At 37.2% G+C, this 23421-nt stretch overlaps 1 protein-coding gene across 1 annotated transcript in view; it reads right to left on the reverse strand.

Moving 5' to 3' along the window:
* CFAP47 (cilia and flagella associated protein 47) overlaps positions 1 to 22850 on the reverse strand; it is a 474307-nt gene extending 451457 nt beyond the window's left edge. The window contains exons 1-7 of the mRNA XM_057717674.1: positions 22843 to 22850; positions 22397 to 22757; positions 18296 to 18447; positions 14798 to 14913; positions 8851 to 8989; positions 6377 to 6605; positions 5771 to 5931 (exon numbers count right to left, since the gene is read on the reverse strand). Of these exons, the coding sequence (XP_057573657.1) occupies positions 5771 to 5931; positions 6377 to 6605; positions 8851 to 8989; positions 14798 to 14913; positions 18296 to 18447; positions 22397 to 22757; positions 22843 to 22850 (1166 nt within the window). The remainder of the gene's footprint in view (positions 1 to 5770; positions 5932 to 6376; positions 6606 to 8850; positions 8990 to 14797; positions 14914 to 18295; positions 18448 to 22396; positions 22758 to 22842) is intronic.
* Positions 22851 to 23421: the final 571 nt, after the last annotated feature.

Raw genomic sequence — 23421 nt, forward strand, 5'->3', positions numbered from 1 at the left:
CCTTTATTGCTGGGACAAGCAACCTCTGAAGTCTGGACTACTCCATCAGAAGTCAAGTAGGAGGCTCTGGGGAGGGAGCACTGAATCCAGGATGCTAGACTACTAGGGAGTCCTCAGACACAGGGAAGATTAACTGCAGAGAACTCTCACAGAGCCCTGTATCAGAGTCTAAGACCTGACTTCATCCAACTGTTTGCAACTGCCAGTGCTGGACAACTCACACCAAACTACAAGCAAGACAGGAACACAAACCCACCCATCAGCACACAGACTACCTAAAGCCATATTTCCCTCACAGATACCCTAAAACACACTACCTGCCATGGCCCAGCTCATCAGAGTGAAAAGACACAGAGCCACACACTGGAAAGCAGACACCACACCCACCCCCCCCACCAGGAAGCCTACTCAACACACTGGACAAACCCCACCGCAGGGGGCAGAGGGCAGAAACAAGAAGAATTACTACTAGGCGGCATAAGGAAAGGAGACAGCAAATGCTACAAATTAGACAAAATGAGAAAACAAAGAAACACCTGGCAGGCAAAGGAGCAGGAAAAAAACCCACAAGACCAAACAAATGAAGAGGAAATAGGAAAATGGCCTGAAAAAGAATTCAGAGTAATGATAGTAAAGATGATCCAAAATCTCAATAATAAAATACAGAAAATACAAGAAACAGTTAATAAGGACTCAGAAGAACTAAAGAGTAAACAAATAGTAATGGACAACAAAATAACCGAAATTAAAAATACTCTAGATGGTATAAACAGCAGAATAACTGAGGCAGAAGAACGAATAAGTGAGTTGGAAGATAGAATGGGGGAAATAACTGCCACAGAGCAGGAAAGAGAAAAAAGAATAAAAAGAATGGAAAACAGTCTCAGAGACCTTGGTGAAAACATTAAGCACACCAACACTGGAATCATAGGCATCTCAGAAGAAGAAAAAAAGAAAGGGTCTGAGAAAATATTTGAAGAGGTTATAGTGGAAAACTTCCCCAACACAGGAAAGGAAATAATTAACCAAGTCCAAGAAGCGCAGAGAGTGCCATACAGAATAAACTCAAGGAGAAATACACAGAGGCACATATTAATCAAACTAATGAAAATTAAACAAACAAAAAATATTAAAAGTAGCAAGAGTAAAGCAACAAATAACATATAAGGGAAAATCCATAAGGATAACAGCTGATCTTTCTACAGAAACTCTGCAGGCCAGAAGGGAATGGCAGCATATACTAAAAGTCCTGAGAGAGAAAAACCAACAGCTAAGAATACTCTACCCAGCAAGAATCTTATTCAGATTTGAAGCAGAAATCAAAAGCTTTACAGACGAGCAAAAGTTAAGAGAATTCAGCACCACCAAACCAGCCTTACAACAAGTGCTAAAGGAACTTCTCTAAGTAGGAAACAAAAGAGAAGGGAAAGACCTACAAAAAGAAAGCCAAAACAATTAAGAAAATGGTAATAGGGACACACATGTCAATAATCACCTTAAATGTAAATGGATTAAATGCTCCAGCCAAAAGACACAGACTGGCTGAATGGATACAAAACAAGACCCTTCTGTATGCTGCCTATAAGAAACTCACTTCAGACCAAGGGACACATACAGACTGAAAGGAGAGGGATGGAAAAAGATATTCCATGCAAATGGAAGTCAAAAGAAACCTGGAGTAGCAATACTCGTATCAGACATATTAGACTTTAAAGTAAAGACTATTACAAGAGACAAGGAAGGACATTCCATAATGATCAAGGGATCAATCCAAGAAGAAAATATAACAATTGGAAATATCTATGCACCCAACATAGGAGCACCTCAATACATAAGGCAAATGCTAACAGCCATAACAGGGGAAATCAACAGTAACACAATAATAGCAGGAGACGTTAACACCGCACTTACATCAATGGACATATCATCCAAACAGAAAATAAATAAGGACACACAAGCTTTAAATTGCACATTAGACCATCTCGACTTAATTGCTATTTATAGGACATTCCATCCACAAACTACAGGATACACTTTCTTCTCAAGTGCACACAGAACATTTTCCAGGGTAGATCACATCTTGGGTCACAAATCAAGTCTTGGTAAATTCAAGAAAATTGAAATCATATCAAGCATCTTCTCTGACCACAACGCCATGAGACTAGATATCAATTATGGGAAAAAAACTGTAAAAAATACAAACACATGGAGGCTAAACAATACACTATTAAACAACCAAGAAATGGCTAAAGAAATCAAAGAGGAAATCAAAAAATATCTAGAAAGAAATGACAATGAAAACACAACAACCCAAAATCTATGGGATGCAGCAAAAGCGGTTCTAAGAGGGAGGTTTATAGCAATACAGTCCTACCTCAAGAAACAAGAAAAATATCGAATAAATAACCTAACCTTACACCTAAAACAATTAGAGAAAGAAGAACAAAGAAACCCCAAAGTGAGCAGAAGGAAAGAAATCATAAAGATCAGAGCAGAAATAAATGAAAAAGAAATGAAGGAAACAATAGCAAAGATCAATGAAACTAAAAGCTGGTTCTTTTTTTTTTTTTTTTTTTTAATTTTATTTATTTATTTATTATTTTTTGGGGGGTACACCAAGTTCAATCACCTTAAAAGCTGGTTCTTTGAGAAGATAAAGAAAATGGATAAACCATTAGCCAGACTCATCCGGAAAAAAAGGGAGAAGACGCAAATCAACAGAATTAGAAATGAAAAAGGAGACGTAACAATGGACACCGCAGCAATACAAAAGATCATGAGAGACTACTACAAGCAACTCTATGCCAATAAATGGGATAACCTGGAAGAAGTGGATAAATTCTTAGAAAAGTTCAATCTTCCAAGACTGAACCAGGAAGAAATAGAAACCATGAACAGACTAATCACAAGTACAGAAATTGAGACTGTGATTAAAAATCTCCCAACAAACAAAGGCCCAGGGCCAGATGGCTTCACAGGCAAATTCTATCAAACATTTAGAGGAGAGCTAACACCTATCCTTCTCAAACTCTTCCAAAATATAGCTGCAGGAGGAACACTCCCAAACTCATTCTGCGAGGCCTCCATCACCCTGATACCAAGCCAGGCAAAGATGTCACGAAAAAAGAACATTACAGGCCAATATCACTGACGAATATAGATGCAAAAATCCTCAACAAAATACTAGCTAACAGAATCCAACAGCACATGAAAAAGATCATACACCATGATCAAGTGGGGTTTATCCCTGGGATGCAAGGATTCTTCAATATATGCAAATCAATCAGTGTGATACATCATATCAACAAATTGAAGGGTGAAAACAATATGATCACCTCAATAGATGCAGAAAAAGCTTTTGACAAAATTCAACATCCATTTATGATAAAAACTCTCCAGAAAATGGGCATAGAAGGAAATTACCTCAAAATAATAAAAGCCATATATGAGAAATCAAAAGCCAGCATTGTTCTAAATGGTGAAAAACTGAAAGCATTCCCTCTAAGAACGAACAAGACAAGGGTGCCCACTCTCACCATTATTATTCAGCATAGTTTTGGAAGTTTTAGCCACAGCAATCAGAGAAGAAAATGAAATAAAAGGAATCCAAATTGGAAAAGAAGAAGTAAAACTGCCACTCTTTGCAGATGACATGATATTATACATAGAATACCCTAAAGAGTCTACCAGAAAACTGCTAGCACTAATCGATGAATTTAGTAAAATAGCAGGATACAAAATGAATGCACAGAAATCTCTTGCATTCCTATACACTAACAACAAAATGCAGAAAGAGAAATTAAGGAAACTCTCCCTTTTACCAATGCAACCAGAAGAATAAAATACTTAGGAATAAACCTGCCTAAGGAGGCAAAAGAGCTGTATGTAGAAAACTATAAGACACTGATGAAAGAAATCAATGATGATACAAACAGATGGAGAGACATACCATGTTCTTGGGTTGGAAGAATCCACATTGTGAAAATGACTGTACTAGCCAAAGACATGTACAGATTCAATGCAATCCCTATCAAATTACCAATGGCATTTTTCACAGAACTAGAACAAGAAATCTTATGATTTGTATGGGAATGCAAAAGACCCTGAATAGCCAAAGCAATCTTGAGAAGGAAAGACGGAGTTGGTGGAATTAGGCTTCCTGACTTCAAACTATACTACAAGGCCACAGTGATCAGGACAGTGTGGTACTGGCACAAAAATAGAAAGGAAGATCAATGGAACAGAATAGAGAACCCAGAGGTAAACCCAAGCACATATGGGCACCTTTTCTTTGACAAAGGAGGCATGAATATACAATGGAAAAAAGACAGCCTCTTTAATAAGTGGTGCTGGGAAAATTGGACAGCAACATGTAAGAATGAAATTAGAACACTTCCTAACACTGTACACAGAAATAAACTCAAAATGGATTAAAGACCCAAATGTAAGGCCAGACACTATAAATCTCCTAGAGGAAAATACATAGGCAGAACACTCTGTGACATACATCAAAGCAAGATTCTTTTTGACCCACCTCCTAGAATATTCGAAATAAAATCAAGAATAAACAAATGGGACCTAATGAGACTTAAAAGCTTTTGCACAGCGAAGGAAACCATAAATAAGACAAGAAGACAACCCTCAGAATGGGAGAAAATACTTGCCAACGAAGCAACGGACAAAGGATTAACCTCCAAAATATACAAACAGCTCATGCAGCGTAATACCAAAAAGCAAGTAACCCAATCCACACATGGGGGGAAGACCTAAATAGACATTTCTCCAAAGAAGACATACAGATGGCCAACAAATACAGGAAAAGATGCTCAACATCACTAATCATTAGAGAAATGCAAGTCAAAGCCACAATGAGGTATCACCTCACACTGGTCAGAATGGCCATCATCCAAAAATCTAGAATCAATAAATGCTGGAGAGGGTGTGGAGAAAGGGGAACCCTCCTGCACTGTTGGTGGGATTGTAAGTTGGTAGAGCCACTTTGGAAAACAGTTTGGAGGTTCCTTAAAAAACTAAAAATAGAACTACCATATGATCCATTAATCCCACTGCTGGGCATACATCCAGAGAAAACCATAATCCAAAAAGAAATATGTACCACAATGTTCAATGCAGCACTATTTACAATAGCTAGGACATGGAAGCAACCTAAATGCCCTTCAACAGGTGAATGGATAAAGAAGATGTGGCACATATATACAATGGAATATTTCTCAGCCATAAAAAGGAATGAAATGGAGCTATAGGTAATGAGGTGGATAGACCTAGAGTCTGTCATACAGAGTGAAGTTAGCCAGAAAGAGAAAAACAAATACTGTATGCTAACTCATATATAATGAATCAAAAAAAAATGGTACTGATGAACCCAGTGACAGGGCAAGAATAAGGATGCAAATTCAGAGAATGGACTGGAGGAAACGGGGTTGGGTGGGTGGGGGGCGAAGGGAAAGCTAGGACTAAGGGATTGAGTAGCATAGACATATATACACTACCAAATGTAAAATTGATAGCTAGTGGGAAGTTGCTGTATAACAAAGGGAGATCAACTTGATGGTGGGTGATGCCTTAGAGGGCCAGGACAGGGAGAGCAGGAGGGAGTCACAGGAGGGAGGGGATATGGGGATATATGTATAAATACAGCTGATTCACTTTGGTGTACCTCAAAAGCTGGTCCAAGTGTGTAAAGCAATTTTATTCCAATAAACAGGTTAAAAAAATAAGTAACATCATAATGGAATTAATTTTTGCTTACTTTGGGCTGAAACAAAATGTAATTAAAATCTTTTGGTAAGGTTGTAACCTCCCTTCATTAGGAACACAGGAGATAAATGTGGTAACATCTTTGTTCTTTATTTTCCTTAAGTAGCTGAGATTATTTAAAGCAACATCTGTTCTTTGTTGAATATTTGTACCCTGAAATATAAAATCAGAAATAAAAGAGTATTAAGGCAAAACACAAACAAAATAAAATATTTTAAGATGTGGTCATAAAATAATTATTGAAATTTCAGAGTCTAGATATAGAGAATATATATGTCTTTAAAGTAACATACATAAATTTGATCAAGGGATCTCATAAAATTTAAAGAAGTATTGAAAAACTGATGAGAACAGAAACCCCCACAATTAGCCACTGATCTCTAAGAAGCAGTTATCTATTTTACTTCAGATATAGATTACTATCAATGTCAGCTTAATTTACTGAACTTTTTGAGGTCACCCTTAGAGACACATGAAATGAAATATCTATCTTCATGTTAAAACATATTTAGTATAATTAAACAGCTTGTTGGTAAGTTCAAAACAATCTGTTTCAGAACATAATACCTTATCTTCCTCTATTGCACTATTTACTTACCAATTCTTCTCCAACGGAATCATCTTGCATTATGGCTACCCAGTTTATAGGTTCTGGGCTATTATTGCATAGACGTGCATGTTCAATCTTTGACGTTCCAAAGAAAACAGAACCAAAGTCTATGCGTTTCAACTTTTTGTCATTACTCATGTTTAACAATTCAACAATCTGCTCAACCACATGAGCTTTGATATTCAAGAATACGTCTGGACGACCTTGCAAATTCACTCTACAAGATAATGAATTATACATACATATTTTAATTAGAATTCTATATACTTTATTTTTTCCCTAAATGTTTATATAAACAGAAATTTTATAAAATCACATTATAAGTAAAATTCAAAGGCCTAAGAGCAGTTCCTTTCACATATATGCCAGAGACTTGTCAAGTCGTTCTGTCCGTCTGAATCTGCACAGTAGAATAGCATATATGCAACCTAATTCATTGTCTCCAGGAAACAACAAAGATGGAAAAGAACTGCATGAATTGACCCCAAAAAGAACTTATTGATATTTCCATATCACTAATAATTCTGTAAATACTGGAGTTAGATGGCATGATTTACATAGTCACCTCTAGTTCTAGAATTCCGAGATTATTTTCTAACTCATCCCATTCCCCCAAGTCCAACAGCCAAGTTCATCTCCATCCTAATAACCCAATTCCCTACAAAGTATCTCAGCAAAACTCTACTTCTTTGCTGAAACAAATATTCCCCCTCATAAAACTTCACTTTCCAGACTAATTTGAATTCACTGTTGCAAATTCCCTGCACCCCGCATTTATCCCTCTCTGGCACAAATGCAATCCTTTTGAATCTTGCCCCATAAGATACCACAGATCACTGACCAATCCACAGCCATTACCAAAGTCCTTAACATTGTATCTCTGTGTATCTCTGTCACATTGGGCATGGTTGATACCATCCTTTGCACATCTCCCCTCCCTTAGCTTTCTTGACAACAAACTTTCATGGCTTTCCTTCTAAGTTATTTAGACTCTGCCTTCTCATTCTTCTAAGACTTGGATATTTTGTAAATTCCATGAATAATGCTGTTTCTCTCCTACTCTTTTATACCCTGTCCTCCTTCTCAAAGTTATTTTCAACACTTCATGCTTCATTTACAACTTATGAACTGATGACTCTCAAACCAATATACCTAGACCAAATTTTTTCTGGGATTCAAGATAAGTAAATCTAAGAGGCTCCACAAGATTCTGCAAAGCAAATCAATTCCAATTTTCTAAAACTGAACTCAAGATCTTCTCCCACAGACCTGAACCTCTTCTTAACTTCCCTTCATATAACCAGCCACTAAATCTAGTCAAATCTATCTCCATAACATATATCTGCACACTTCTCTCCATACTCCCAATCTGTACCTTAGCTGAGGCCTTCATTATTTCTCTTCTGTTTTACTATTATAGTTTCTAGTCAGGCTATCCACCCCTTGATTTTGTACACTGCTATTCACATGACCTTTCTAAAATGCAAACTAATCAAAACACTCCCATCTTAAAACCTTCCTGAGATTCCAAAGCCTTTACAACAGAACCTAAGCTCCTATCAGGGCTCACAACTGTTTCTCAAACATTTTTTTTAACTGTGCCCTTCAGTAAGAAATGCATTTTACGTTGCAACACAGGACACACAGACACACACACACGAAACAAATTTTACAAAACGTCATTTGCCCTTACTATGTGAGATGCATTCTGATGTTTTCTATTTCACTGTTTTAATACTGGTGGTGACCCATTATAGTGACTGCACATCCTGCTAATGAACTGAGACGTACAGCATTAAAAAATGCTGTCCTATGAGGTCCTTAACTGGACCCTGCACCATTCTGTTTTTTCTGGTTTCATCACTCATCACTCCTCACCTCCATCTCTTTGCCTCAGATCTCTAGATGTGTAATGCTGTCTATTAACCTCTAGGAATTCAAGTCTTCTACTTGCTCTGCCTGAAATCATTCCTCTAGCCCACTCTCATCACCAATACCCACCTCCCCTACACACCCACACATACACACACACACACACACACACACACACACACACACACACACACACACACACACGTGCGCGCGCGGGCAGATGCCGTGCGTGCTCGCACTCTCGCTCTCAGCCCAAATCACACCACTGCTCTTTGCCTGGCTAATTTCTACTCAACAAGAGGTGTTTGGTTCAACTATCACCTCCTTAGTGGAGTCCTTTCTTGACCCACTCCCTCACCTGCACAAAATCCAAACTAGAAGCTCCTGTTAGGTGTACCCACGTGCCATTTTCTGGTTCTTCCCATTTTTCAGTCCTTAGTGCTTGGCAAATAGTAGATACTCAATAAATGAGTGCTGACTGAAAGAACAAAGAAGCTAACATACATGCAAAGACAACAGGCATATATGAAAAGTGAAACAGGAAAGTATTAAGCACTACCCTAGAATTAAGAACCATAGTATACACTCACTTGGCCATTTCATTTACAATTATGGGCTGGTCTGCACAGAAATCCACTTTAATAACCATTGATGACTTGGGCTGCACAATACCACTGGTTGGACAAATGACAATGGGTAATTGGCCATGGTATTCTGTTTTAAACATACCTAAGGAGAACAAGAGCAGATGGTTTACATTTGTATCCTTATAATGTTAACATTCACACTCCTAGTAGGGGACAGAGACGCATTACAGAGTATATGGTCTACTGTGGACCAAGAATCACAGCTTTGATTGTAAGTCCAGTCTCTAGGGTCATCCAATAAACGTGAGCCTAGTGTTAGGACTCAAGCCTCATCAATGACTAAAATATACTGCCTGCTTACTGTGTTCAGACACTTATCCTAAGAGCTGTGCATATGCTATTCTATTTAGTCCTCATAATGAAATCTATGATACCAGCTCAATCATTACCTCCATTTTATAAATAAGGAAATAGACACTTAGAAAGGTTGAGTGACTTGTCCAAAAATACACAACTGTTATGGTAGATTAGATCATCAACTCCAATTCTTCAACCTTCTCTACATCCTTACTGTTACCCTTCCATGGACTAAGTATGTTTTGCTACCCCTTGACTAGGCCTCATCATGTGATTTACTTTGGCGAATAGCATGGGGCTAGAAGTGACAACCTGTCAGCTCCAACCCCAGATGTTCTCTTGCTATTCTAGCATGGAAAGTGTTTCTTTCAAGAAACTGCTGTCCCTTTGGCCTGTGCCCCAGAATGAACAAATGTGGAGCAGAGCCACCCAACTGCCTCACAGACCTGCAGTGAGTAACAGATCAGCCCCAGCTGCCTCAGCTTGAAGCAGAGCCACTCAGCTTATATTAGTCAAGTTCCACCTAATCTGCATAAAAATGAGCAATTAAAAAATAATTGCTCTTTTAAGATACAGAATTATGGAGTGGTTCATTACATAGCCATAGTTGACTACTACAGCTAGTAACTAACTAACAGAGCTGGGATTTTCACTTGGATGTTTCTGACCACAGGGCTCACACTTATGACCACTGCTACTATTCTATAGATGAATTAATGCAGTTCAAATAGGGAAAGGATGAAAGAAATGGGTTTCTAGAATCAAATAGCATATGAGAAGGAGGCCACAAAAATTTCTTATTTTGAAAGCAGTAATGGTCCATAATTTATGCTAATGTTTGCAGTTTATGTTAGAGCATACAGTTGAGATCAGACACTATCTCTTTTTCATCTTTGTGGTCCTGGCACCCCACATAGTGTCTAGCACAAAGCAGTGTTCAAAATGGTCAACAAATGGGATATAGCCAGTCATGAGTTTCTTTGATATCATTATACAATATTAAGACAAATGAGCATGCTGCCAACACAAAGAACTTTGAAAATTCCTAATTTACCAGTTTGAAGTCATATTTGATGACATTTTCCAAAATTATTCATTTAACTTAGAGTGAAATATTAGCATGATAAAAGCACTGAAAACATAAAAAGATAATAAAACTTTAATTCCAGAGATGACCTGATGAAAAAGACAAATAGTAACAAAATTTGTTAATCCAATCATTTTTAGAGACGTGCTAATGACATAATATTTAAGGCCTTTTTTTCTGTCATAATATAAAACAAAAATATGTAGAATTATATCCATTACAAGTAAATGAGTATTACTGACAATTCTTCAGGAAAAGAAAACTATTTGAGTTCAGTTGAGTCACATAAGTCAGTGAAATAGTTCCTATACTGTAACCACTGTGATGTAATTTGACAAGAGTCTTAAGTGAATGGTTCAAAAGCTTATTCAGGAAAACCCCTAACAAAAGAACACTGTTCAATCTTTTAAATATATTAAAACAGTGAGTATACAAACAATATTGTGTCTTATGTAAATTTAATATCATTAGTAATAATGAAATATTTGACTTCTGTTTTTTAATTGCTAACAGGAGCAAGGATATCATCCTAGAAGGGTGTCACTGAATAATTTTTGTCATCAAATTTTCATTTTTCTTTTTTTAATATTATATATATATTTATTTATTTATTTATAGGCTGCATTGGGTCTCCATTGCTGTGCACGGGGTTTCTCTAGTTGCAGTGAGTGGGAGCTACACTTCCTTGTGGTGCACAGGCTTCTCAGTGCGGTGGCTTCTCTTACTGTGGAGCACAGGCTCTAGACGCATGGGCTTCAGTAGTCGTGGTACACAGCCTCAATAGCTGTGGCTCATGGGCTCTAGAGAGCAGGCTCAGTAGTTGTGGCACACAGGCTTAGTTGCTCCACAGCATGTGGGATCTTCCTGGACCAGGGATTGAACTCGTGACCCTGTATTGTCAGGTGGATTGTTAACCACTGTACCACCAGGGAATCCTTCATTTCTTTTTAGATATGAAATTGGCTAATGTGTGGAGAATGAACTAGAAGAAGATAAGAGGTGATTCCAGAGAAAATTTATGCTGATGTAATTATAAAGCAAGAGAAGATGATGGACTGTTGTAAAAAAGAACAATGGGAAAGAGAAAGGTAGGATTACTGACAAAATAAGGAAGTGAATAGACAGGATTTAATAACTGACTGAGTAAGGGGGTAAAGGGTGAAAAAGAGGGAGGTATCAAGGATTTTGCCACATTTCTGACTTGGCCATATACATGGTAGTGACATTCAATGAAAAATAGAAAAGGAGAAGTTTGGGGGAGAAGTCGAGGAGTTTAGTTTTAGATGTGTTAAGTTTGAAAAACCTGAAGGAAATGCAAAATCGTGTATAGACTTCAGTGAAGTAACAGGAATGGAAGTGATTGCCTAGGGAGAGCAGGGTGACTGAGGAAACATGAAGGTCCATGACAACTCCTAAGGAACACTCACTTCTAATGTACTGAAAAAAGGGACAGCAGTCCACAAAAGAGAATTGAGGAGGGAGAAAAAGAATAATTCTAACATCAATAATGAGTATTTACTGAACATTTAATATATGTCAGAGACTGTGCTAAGCATTTTATCAATCATCACCATAACTATAGGTGATGATTCTCTCTCATGTATAAATGAGGCAATGAATATTTGGGAAGCATAAATTCCTTGCCTGGGGCCACCCAGCCAGTTAATATTGTAACCAAGATTTGGGCCCTGGAAGACCTCGCTCCAGGTCAAATCAATTAAATGAAGGATTACTGAATGCCTGGTATATGCCCAACATTGTGGTATGCATGAAAAGTATGTTGAGATTTCATAACATCAGTTTCCAAGAAAACAAAACTGATAACAAACCAAAAAAAAAGCACTGAGAATAAGTACTGGGTGCCTCTCTGGGTGATTAGAGAGGATTCTGAGGACCACTTCTGGGTCTGGTCCAATTTAGCAAATTTCTTGATTTATAGATGATGCCAGGCTTTTCTAGACAGTGATGTAGAGAGATGATGCTGATGATCAGGAGAAAGGGGACAGTGGGCAATAAGAGCAAGAGGAAGGTCACACATTTGGGGCAAAATAACCCCAATAAACCTAAAGGAGTCCTAAGGTAGCTGTTCCAACCCAGAAATGGTGTGTAAAGATCACACTAGGGACTTTAAAGACTATTCTATATCATAACACAGTAGTAGAAAAAGTATCCAAAGATTCAAGAGGGAAAGAGGGAAACGTTTGCAATTCAAGGCACGCTAAAATAATGTTTTTTCAGTCTTCAATGATAAAAACTGAAAAATAATAAAAACATAAAAGAGAACATGGAGTTCACCAGCTCACAAAACACTAATATTAGAAACATCTTAAAGACTAAACCATGTCTTTTCAAAATGAAAAGACAAGCACTACTTTGTAAATTTAGGAAACATTCTTGTAAGGGGCAAGACAACAAAATGTACTCAACAACATTCAGCTAAATCCATGGATGGTTACTCCGTAATAGACTATTAAAATAAAACAACATGAAGTTGTTACATAGATAAACTCTGGCATCTATAAAACTGAAGATAATAACCTCAGTGACACTACCAGAGGGAGAAAACAAAGCTATACAAATCTTGAATCTGCTGAGTGTGGCTTTTTAATGTCCTCTTAAGTATACATATACATTTGTAAACACTTGATCTTTGACTCTAAAACTATAAAGTATTTGTCCCATAAAATCCTTTCTGAAAATTTTATTAAAATCATCTTTGGTTGCTGAATCTATTTTCTGCCTAAGTGTTTTTCTTCACGAAAATACATTATAATTCTCATGAATATTTACATATTGTGCTTGTGGGTAATGAGTACTTTATGACACTTTACGGGCACTTGCTACTCTGAATATAAAACATACTACCAATTTTGGTAAGGGTGGAAAAAATAATATCATTCAACTCCAAAAATGAGGGACAAAGTCAGCACTAAGAAAATGTGTTTCATTGATAACAATTTGTTTCAGTTTGTAAGGTAAGAGTAATTAACATTTCATAATACTCAATTATAATTTACCAATATAGTATTAACTACAAATGCTATGCACACACAAAATATTAATACAATATTAAAAGTCAATGTGGATTACTTTTCCTAAAATGTATGGACTCAGGTCCATACATATACTTCTATTAAGTAAAATAATATTAAATATTCAATTAAAATTAAAATTATATTCTTTTACTTATAGAGTTTTTATATGTAATAAAGCGGTATTGGTGAGATTTTAGAATAAAGAGAGGATATGATCAAAACTTTAAAGGATTTGGAATGGACAACAAGTTAAGAGATTTTGGAAAGTAAAATAATCAAATAAAATTCTCTCAATTATGTACCACTGCTCTATAACCAGAGAATCTGAAGGACCATACTGCCTATAGTCGCTCACCATAAGAGAGTTCATCCTTAACAATGGAGTCAGATTACAAATAAGCCTAATATCCCATAGTCTCATAGATAAAATTCAACCATTTAAAAACGAAAGCATGGAAACTGAAATGAGTAACACTCAGTGAGGAACAATTATCAGTTTTATTTATTCACATCCCAGTAAGAAATCAGTAAACTGACAGATTGCCTTTGTCTTAATAATTCCCACTGCTCATTCAAGCAGCCCCAGAGAACATCCTCGCTTAGTGTAAAACGGCTTTGGATTTAAGACCTGTTTTATGTATCCAACAAGCAGTCTCAGAGAGAAATGCCCTCCCTGTCTGGAACTAGTCCTCATCTCAGCTTGGGAGAAATGTTAGTCTTATCATCCCAGATGCTGACCATCCAATCAAAAGAATGAAAGGATAAGTGATTTTACACCTACAGTATATCATCAATGAAGAGTATGCACACACCTATGTCTTTATGGAAACTCCTGGGTCACAGTAAGAATCTCCAGAAATAATCCAGTATGGAGAAGAAAGAAGCATTTTTTTTTTTTTTTTCAACAAAACGTTAGTAAGAGCCTTCTAGGGATCATCATGTGAATTCAAAGTTGAATATGATTGAGAAAAAGAACAAATACTTACTGAATACTTGTGGTAAGTCAAGTACCATATTACAACCTTAAGTACATACATAATTAACCACAGTATATTTTATTAGCCAGTTTATAAATGAGGAACCTGAAGTTCAACGTCCTTAAAGATACTTGCCCCAGATCACACAGCTAGAAAGGCAGTGTGCCCTGATTTTACCTCTGGAAAGCTGTAAGGACTATGTCACTTCCATGAAATCAACTTGCCTTCTATCCTCAGGGAGATCATAAGTTATCTGAGAGGCAGGTTGTATTAATAAGAATCATAAGGATGTAGATTCATCTTTCCTGATATTGCCTATCAGTCTTTTACAGTCATCCTACTTAAGGACCTTCAGTTTTGAGCTTTTTCAAATGACAGACATAATTTTTTGGAGGGGTAGGGTGAATTAGAGAATCCATTAATTGCACAAGGTATATATTTCAAACAGTACCAATTTTCTTCCAAAAGTGTAAGATATGACAGAAAGTATTTACCTGATACCCTGCCTTGGTTAATGATATTAATCTCTTTACAATATACTTTACTATTGGCAACCAATGTCCCAAAATTAACTTCTGACTCAATTTCCAGTTGACAGGATGGAATCAACCTAGAGGAGGAGAAAAGAGGACCACATGATGAATTTTAACAACTATAACCTCATGGTTAAATCCACAGGGTGATATATATAGAGAGACACTTTTATCTTAACTCTTTATAAGATATTTTAGTTTCCTTACAAGTCTGCTGGTGACACGTGTCAGTAAAACAAATTGTAAAATAAAGACACAAAAAAAGATGAGACATTTTAAATAAAGAAATCAGACTTTATGCATAAGTACATGGTATACCCTCCCAAGTACTTCACCTTGAGCGTTTACCCACATATCTCAATATTTTTGTAGCTTAAAATATATTTGGAAGTCTGTTTTGGAATCTCCACCTAAGCCTATAACACATTATTTTGCCACCCCCCCCAAAAAAAAGGGTGCAAGTTATCTTAACAAAGTAAATAGTTTGGATGATGCCAAATCTGATGAAATGAAAGAAGCTGCGATATTATAAAATATCTTGGAGACTAAAACAAGGTCTAAGAACAAAAGGATACAATTGATTTTTCATATGTGTCTAATTTAAAGGACTCACGGTAGCTATCTGCAGCATGTATTTTCATAAGCTTTTAAAAAATCCTTTCTAATCCTATATACACATCTCATAAGGATATATATACATATATCTGGATAATAATTTCTAGTTTATAAAGCACTATTAAGTATATTATCCTGTTTGATATTAACAAATTTCCTGAAAGGTAGGTAAATATTATGGCTCCTAGGTTACAGATTTATCTAAGGAATTATCTGGATATAACGTTGGGGAACTTAACCTTGAATCCATTTTGTTAGATTTCAAGTACATTACCTTAGAAACCTAACAATGATAACAGCATCAATAATAAATATAGTAATAACTGATCTCCATTGAGTCCTAAGGTTACGTGCGAGACACATGAATTAAGTAATTTACTCCACTTAGGATACAACCTCCAAAGTAAAAATATACACATACATACAATGATATATCCATACAAACACACCAAAATTTGTAAATAAAAATACCTGAACAAAACATTCACAAATACTGCCTTATACATAGGTGGTCTGGGCCATCTTTCTGGGATCTGTGTTTGTACATTACTGGATTGGTACAGACATTCCAGAGATCAGCTGTGACTGTATTATTTATGCTGCATATTCTAAGAAATACCTATGTTCTTCTCATAGAGATTGTAATTTTGCAACAGGAAAAGATCAACGACCTTGTACATCTCTTTACAATATATTTATATGTGTATACATAATTGCATTAATAAAGAGTTTACAGGATCTAAAAGAGGAACCAGTTACACAAACTATGTAAGATGTCAAGCTGAACATTTTTTCAAACTTTTTCTCTAGCTAGAGGTGGAAAAGTATCTCTAGTTAGATGTGGAAAAGAACATTTTTTCAAACTTTTTCTCTAGCTAAATGTGGAAGATTCTTAAGAATCTTCACATATACACACACATATACATGTACATACATGCATATACATATATATGGTTTAACCTTAGCAGTAAGGGTGTGGTAAAATGGCAATATATGAAAGTTTATCTGGCTTTCCTACTGGTTTCTCTTCTTCTCATAGAAGAAACTTTTTCTGGCCCCATATGCACCACAAATTGTCAAGACAGTTGACCTCTGAGGACAGTAAACTATCTAGCCACCTATCAGGAGAAGTGCCTCGACTCCAAATGCTCTCTGCAAGATGAATTTCCAGTTGAACCCTATCTAAGGGTTAGAGTTGAAGGAAATTCTGGAGAAGGGAATGACCAACACACTAATGCCAAGTACCAATGGTCTCCAAACTTGAGGATGCTCTGATAGCTAAATCAATACCTTCCAATGGTGCAAAGGAGTAGCTTATTCCTTTCCTAACATGTCAGCTGTTTGATTCCTATGCAGAATGGGATGTTGTGCTAAAGCAGAACTTCTCAACAACACTGAGAACCCAAATAATTGCACATCTAAATTTAGTTTGTGAAAATGACCAAAAAAAGGGAAATTATAAAAAGACATATCTAATAACAATATTAATATTCCAATATTAATTCTGCTGGTGCTGGACAGAGGCAAAAGATTAATACCTAAGGAACCATACTTTGCTGGGGAAAAGAAGGATCAGGCTTGTATGTATATGAAAAAAACACTTAAAAATTTTAACAGTAGCTTTGACAGGTAATTTTATAATGAACATAACTATACTTTTTTCAATATAAAATGAAAAACACAATGTCCTGGTCAAATAAATCATTTGTATTAAAGTTAATCTCCAAACCAGTTACTTAGTTCTGTAGTATATTCATTATATCAGTTCATATTTTTTAGCCAATCTCAAAAGGGCACATTTTGATTTTTTGAAGCCAAACATCTGTATTATTTAAAATTCTGTGAAATAAACACAACAATCATTGAAAATTAAATTAAAATGTGAATATGGGTTCACAATAATCTATTTAGGAATACATTCATCCTAAAAACAGAAGGTACAATGGTGGTTACCAGAGGCTGGAGGGTAGGAGAACTGGGGAGATGCTGTTTAAGGGCTTAAACTGGGAACTAGTAGATAAATAAGTCCCAGAGAGCTAACATACAGCATAGTGATCACAGGCAACAATAATGTATTATAAACTTGAACACTGCTAACAGACTAGATCTTAATTGTTCCCACCACAGGAAAGAAATGATGACTACGTACTGTGATACTGGTGTCAGCCAACCCTGTGGTGGTAATATATTGCAATATATAAATGTATCATATCAACATGTACACCTTCAACTTACACAATGTTATATGTCAATTGTATTTCAAATTTTTAAAAAAAAAAGTAAAGTAGGATGAGAAGGAACAATCATTAAGAAATGTAGTAGCAGGGAAATCAAGAGAGTAAAGTGGTCCACGAAGGCAGCAATGGTTAATTGTGTTTAATGCTGCTGAGAAATGGAGTAAGATAAAGACAAAGGAGGTACCAATAGACTGGCAATATGCAAGAGCTACTGCACTGGAAAGCTAGGGAAAACAGCCCATCTTGAGTTTGTTGGAGTAAGAATGGAAAATAAGATTGCGGAGACAGCAAAAATAGCATCCTTTAATAAATCTTGCTATCAAAAGGTACAGAAAATATGGCAGAAATAAAAGACGATGTGAGTTCAAGAGAAAAAAGAATACATGCAATTGTTGGATGTTTTTAATTGATTTTAATAAAAAAAACAGAAAACTAGTCTTCCATTTGTTTTGAATACTACAATTTGCTAAAAATGTGTTCTTTAAGTTCATTTGTAAGGAAACTGTAGATACAAAAAGCCCTATTAGAGAAAATACAAAATATTACTGTGACCCTTATTACTTGAAGAGCACTCAAAATGTTAGCATGAAATATGAGGAATACATACCCAATTAGAGGGATCTCTATTGTTTTATTTCCTATTGAAATAAGAAGTTGGTCAAAAGTGTCTTCATTCTTATCAGGATGATATTCCACCATAGCTGTCGTCTGAAGGCCAGAAGCAAGTGTTTTACCCATATTGTTCAAAATCAGTTTGAACTTCGGTAGAAGAAAAAAAAATCAAATTATACATCTTAAATCCTAATAAGAAAATAGTATGAGCAACTGTAGTTAGGAGTGTACATTATTTCAAGAGATTTATCAAGACATCGGCAATATCTGTGCCCTAAAGGGAAAGACTTAATGACTATATTTATACCTATCAGATTCTAGATGCTTCAGATATGCTTTTAATGGTACACGAACTAAAACTGAAAATGCAGTCAGTCGAGAAATATGTAAATGCTCATGGGCTCCTTTAGAAGTATGAGGTACTAGGATATAGAAAAAAAGGGAAGAGTAATCTAATAAAAATGTTAATCTAAATACATATATACATGTACACATACATACATTTATAAATACATACAGCATTTTACATACTTTCTGCATAAGGACTTAGACTTCATAACTTGGAGGAAACATAAAAAGGAACAGACCAATGCGGAAAAAGAACTTTTGTTCCTGAAAAACATTTGCTAGACTCCAGGAAAAATCTGAAGGGGGAAAGAGAACTGCTATGTGTTGAGTACTTCTGGTAGGTCAAGCATTCGACATCTATTAGCTCACTTAATACACTTCTATAGCCTTGTAATGCTGATATTAAGGCTCCCAGAGTAGAGAAGAGAAACTGGGACCTGTAGGTGTAATTAATACCTAAGGTCACTGTGTCAGTGAGGACTCAAAACACACATCTATCTGACTCTAAAACTTAAGCTCTTTCCCCACAACTGGAAACAATCTACTGAATATACAATCTCTTTAAAGAAGCAGACTATATACCCCTTGAAAATTAAATAATGTAAACCAGGGACTAATCAAGTGTCATATGAGTGATGCAGACAAAAGTATCATGAAAATCCATGAGAGAACACGATTACTGTGGGCTAGGAAGGAGTGCACTCAACCCAGGCTTAGAAGATGGATGTAAAAGGTGGAGACGAAACAAAGGTGCTCCCTATGGAGGCAGGAATATCTCAGGCACACTCAGAGAAAAGAATAAGCAAAATAATCTCTCAGCAGACAGCTAATAAGCTTGCCTAGTTGGGCAAAGAGCTTCAATGAGTAATAATGGTGGTCAAATTGAAATTAACTATTCAGGGCTTTAAATACCAGACTGAGTCTAAGCAGTGCTTTCCAGCAATGAGGGATATAGAACGCTGGAGTGATGTGTTGATGCCACTGGTCTAAAAGCATCAGACTTACAGTGAACAATGATTCTGACACCTCATAACTACCACAGCTCAACTCTCAACTCCCATCGACTACCAAACAATAAGAAAGCAAGGGATAGATTATTTCCCACGTAGGTCTTTGGGTGCTGGAAGTCCATATAACAGGTTTCACCATCTTCCTTTAAAAAAGAACGGCACAGACATATATATACTACCAACTGTAAAATAGTCAGTGGGAAGTTGTTGTATAACAAAGGGAGTCCAACTCGAGGATGGAAGATGCCTTAGAGGACTGGGGCAGGGAGGGTGGGGGGGACTCGAGGGGGGGGGCGTCAAGGAAGGGAGGGAATACGGGGATATGTGTATAAAAACAGTTGATTGAACCTGGTGTACCCCCCCAAAAAAAAATAAAAATAAATAAAAAATAAATTAAAAAAAAGAACGGCAAATAGTGCTTCAGCAGCATGTGCCCAAACTACAAGTTTCTGAGCACTCTGAGTGGTCTGTAAAGGTGTGTAAGGCACCACCCCTACTCTTAGGAGCTTATGTACTGGCCATTGAGGTGAAAGTAACATTTACCAGGAGTCATCTGGATACAAATCCAAACTATAATGAATGTCTCTAAATGCAATTAGTATCCAGTAGGGGAGAAATAATTTGTAGATAATACAAGAGAAGACGTTTCACAAAATAACTCACTTTGACCCTCAAAGATGGGTGGGATTTGGAAGGCGCTAATTCTTGCAGGAGGGGGGAATGAAAACATGGGTCAAAAGAAAAGGAAGTCTGAGCCATGGGGGTAAAAGGACAATTATGAGTAAGTGGCTGGACTGAACCAGAGGCCACAAGAGTCAGCAAAACACTGAAGATAAAGACTGTGTCTTAATTTTCCAACAGCAACCCAAGGTAGGTGGCATACAGCACACAGTGGGTACTCAATACATAGGCAATGCAGGATCTGTGAAAAGTGGAAAACAAGCACTGCTGTGTGTTAAGAGAATTATTTCCTAAGTAATTACAGTAGTGATGATGACAATGACCTTCCCATAGCACTCTGTTTTTATTTTTTATTTTTTCCTCCAAGACACAATACACTTTTTACTCATCTGTCTCTTCCCTAATTCCCCTTATGCCTATGAAGGACCAGGAGTGCATATCATCTGTATCTTGCAACAAAGAGAAGTTCACACTGATATTGAGCTCATGGCTTTGGCCTCTAACTAGTAAACCTGTCTGGCCATCCTCTTGCCAATGTCAAGACCTGTGGTCTAAATAAAAACCACAATAAAACTAATTATATTATTTTTCTTCTGATTGCATAAAAAGCACTCATACAAGTGTCTCCTGGACATCCATAAAATAGTGTTTGCTCACATCTGGGATTTACTGCCAGCTTGACTTTAAAAGAAAATATTTTCAGATATACATTCAATTGTTCAATAAATATGTAGTGAGTTAGTGAAATAATAAACTTTTTCCCTAATTTTACAGTATTTGGAGTAATCAGGTACTTCTTAATTTAAAGAGTAGTTAATAATCTCTGTGATGTATGATTTTATTACAAAATAAACACATTACTATAGTTAAAACATGTACATACAAAAATCAATGAAGAATGATTCCATTTATATGAAACTCAAGAACTGACAAAATTAATCCGGTTCATTACAAGTCAGTACAGTGGTCACCTCCATGGGGTGATTACTCTAGGCACTATAGGGAACCTTCTGGAGTGCTGGAAATATTCTGATTGGATCCAAGTGGTGGCTACATGGAGATTTATGTGTATAAAAATTTATCGAGCTTTACTTTCAAGATCTGTGCACTTTAGGTAAACAGTAGGTCAATTTTTTAAGTGTAAAAAGTAGAGCATAAAAGTCCTTTTTCTCATTGCCTTCCTAATCACTACCATACATTTATCTATCTATACAAATATGTGTAATTTTAATTAAACAAATCATAGACACCTTTCCATTTCTGCATAGAGAGATGAAGCTGCATTCAATATCATTATCATTAGGAATATCCCACGAAAAAATGAAGTCATTATCACTTACATATCAAAAATTCTTTTCACCTGTTCTATATCAAGGCTCCCTGCGAACAGGTGATCATAGTAAACTAATATCCATCCATTCACACAGATAATCTAAAATAACAGTGAGATAAAGTTCTGTCAACTTTTAAATCAGAAGACAGGGATAGCCTCTCAGAACATTAATTTTGCTGATTAATAGTACTAGCTCCCTCCTTAGTTTCTAAGTCTTATGAGGGCAGGACTGTCTCCATTTTACATCCCTCACTACCTACTGCCTATTTTGTAGCAGATGCTCAACAAATGTTTGTTAGAACATGAAATAATAAATCTTTCCACTATCCTACAGTATCTGGAATAATCAGGCATTGTATGATCCAAAGGGTAGTTAATAGAGAATCTGTTGTCATAATTCTACAGTATCATGAAGTATAGATTCTGGGCTGTTAAGAGGAGACAGACATGAAATCCTTTTCCCTTCCTTCCAAACTCGGAATGAAGAAATTGGGAGGTTCCAGATAGACTTTTCTCCACCCTGTCCCCCAGCCCCAAGCAAAAAGGAAGAAACAGCAAAACAAAAGGCCAGCACACCAAATCACCGCTCCCCAGGAAGTTCAATCCTGCCCACACCCCCGCAGGAGCCGGGTGCCTACTCCCCAGGACAAATCAGGTACCCAGGGGGGGAGGCATTCTCGGAACCGCGGCCCTCCTGAGGTCCTGCTCTGAACACCCCTGTTACCTGTGGCTTGACAGGCTCCTGAAACCGGATCTTCTGGTTGCATCGGCCGAGATTGTGTAAGGTAATTGGGAGGCGGTAGACCTTCCCTGCCAGCGCGTCCAGGAACTTCACTTCCGACGGGGTCACCCGCAGCTGCACGTCCTTCTTTGCGGTCTGCAAGTCCCGGGAGACAAGTGAGCTCCCCTCGCTCTCCATGTCCGTGTTCTCCGTAGCTGGAAAACCGTCGCGGACTTGACTGAGGACTAGCGTGGACGCCGTCGCTAGGCAACCGCCAGACGCCGCGCGCTCACCTCCAGACCAGTCGGCTTTGGCGCCGCCCAAGCTGCGCGAGTTTGGCGACCTCAACTGAAGCTGTAGGCGTCTGGCAAAAGATCCCCAGGATCGCAGGTGTCATCAGAGTAACTAGAAAACGTGCTTTGGTCGCCCAAATCCCAGAGGGATCTCACTTTGCCATTGCCTGGCAGGGGTGGGCACTTTCCTGGACCTCTCTTAAGATTAAGTTTTCGTTTTTATTTTTTTAATTTTATTGGAATATAATTGCTTTACACCCTTGTACCAATTTTTGAGTTACACCAAGGTCAATCATCTGTATTTATACACATATCCCCGTATCCCCTCCCTCCCTCGACTCCCCCCCCCCCCCACCGTCCCCATCCCAGTCCTCCAAGGCATCATCCATCATCGAGCTGAACTCCCTTTGTTATACAGCAACTTCCCACTGGCTATCTGTTTTACAGTTGGTAGTATATATATGTCTATGCTACTCTCTCACTTCGTCTCAGCTTCCCCTTCACCCCCCACCCCCCACCCCGAGCAGTGTAAGTAATGTGCCCATGGGGTCTATCAAAGCAGCAAAAGGTAACAGTAACAGAGGAATTCAATGGAAGCAGAGTCAGAGCCTCCTAGGTGTCCAGCTCAGTTGCCTTTAGGCTAGCGTTTCTAAAAATCTAATAGCAATCCTCTGGGTCTTTTGTTAAAATGCAGAGTCTGTTTTCAGTAGATCGGGGGCAGGGCCTAAGAATCTG

Source organism: Hippopotamus amphibius, chromosome X (genome assembly GCF_030028045.1).
Source record: "Hippopotamus amphibius kiboko isolate mHipAmp2 chromosome X, mHipAmp2.hap2, whole genome shotgun sequence".
In the NCBI taxonomy this organism is placed as follows: Eukaryota; Metazoa; Chordata; class Mammalia; order Artiodactyla; family Hippopotamidae; genus Hippopotamus; species Hippopotamus amphibius.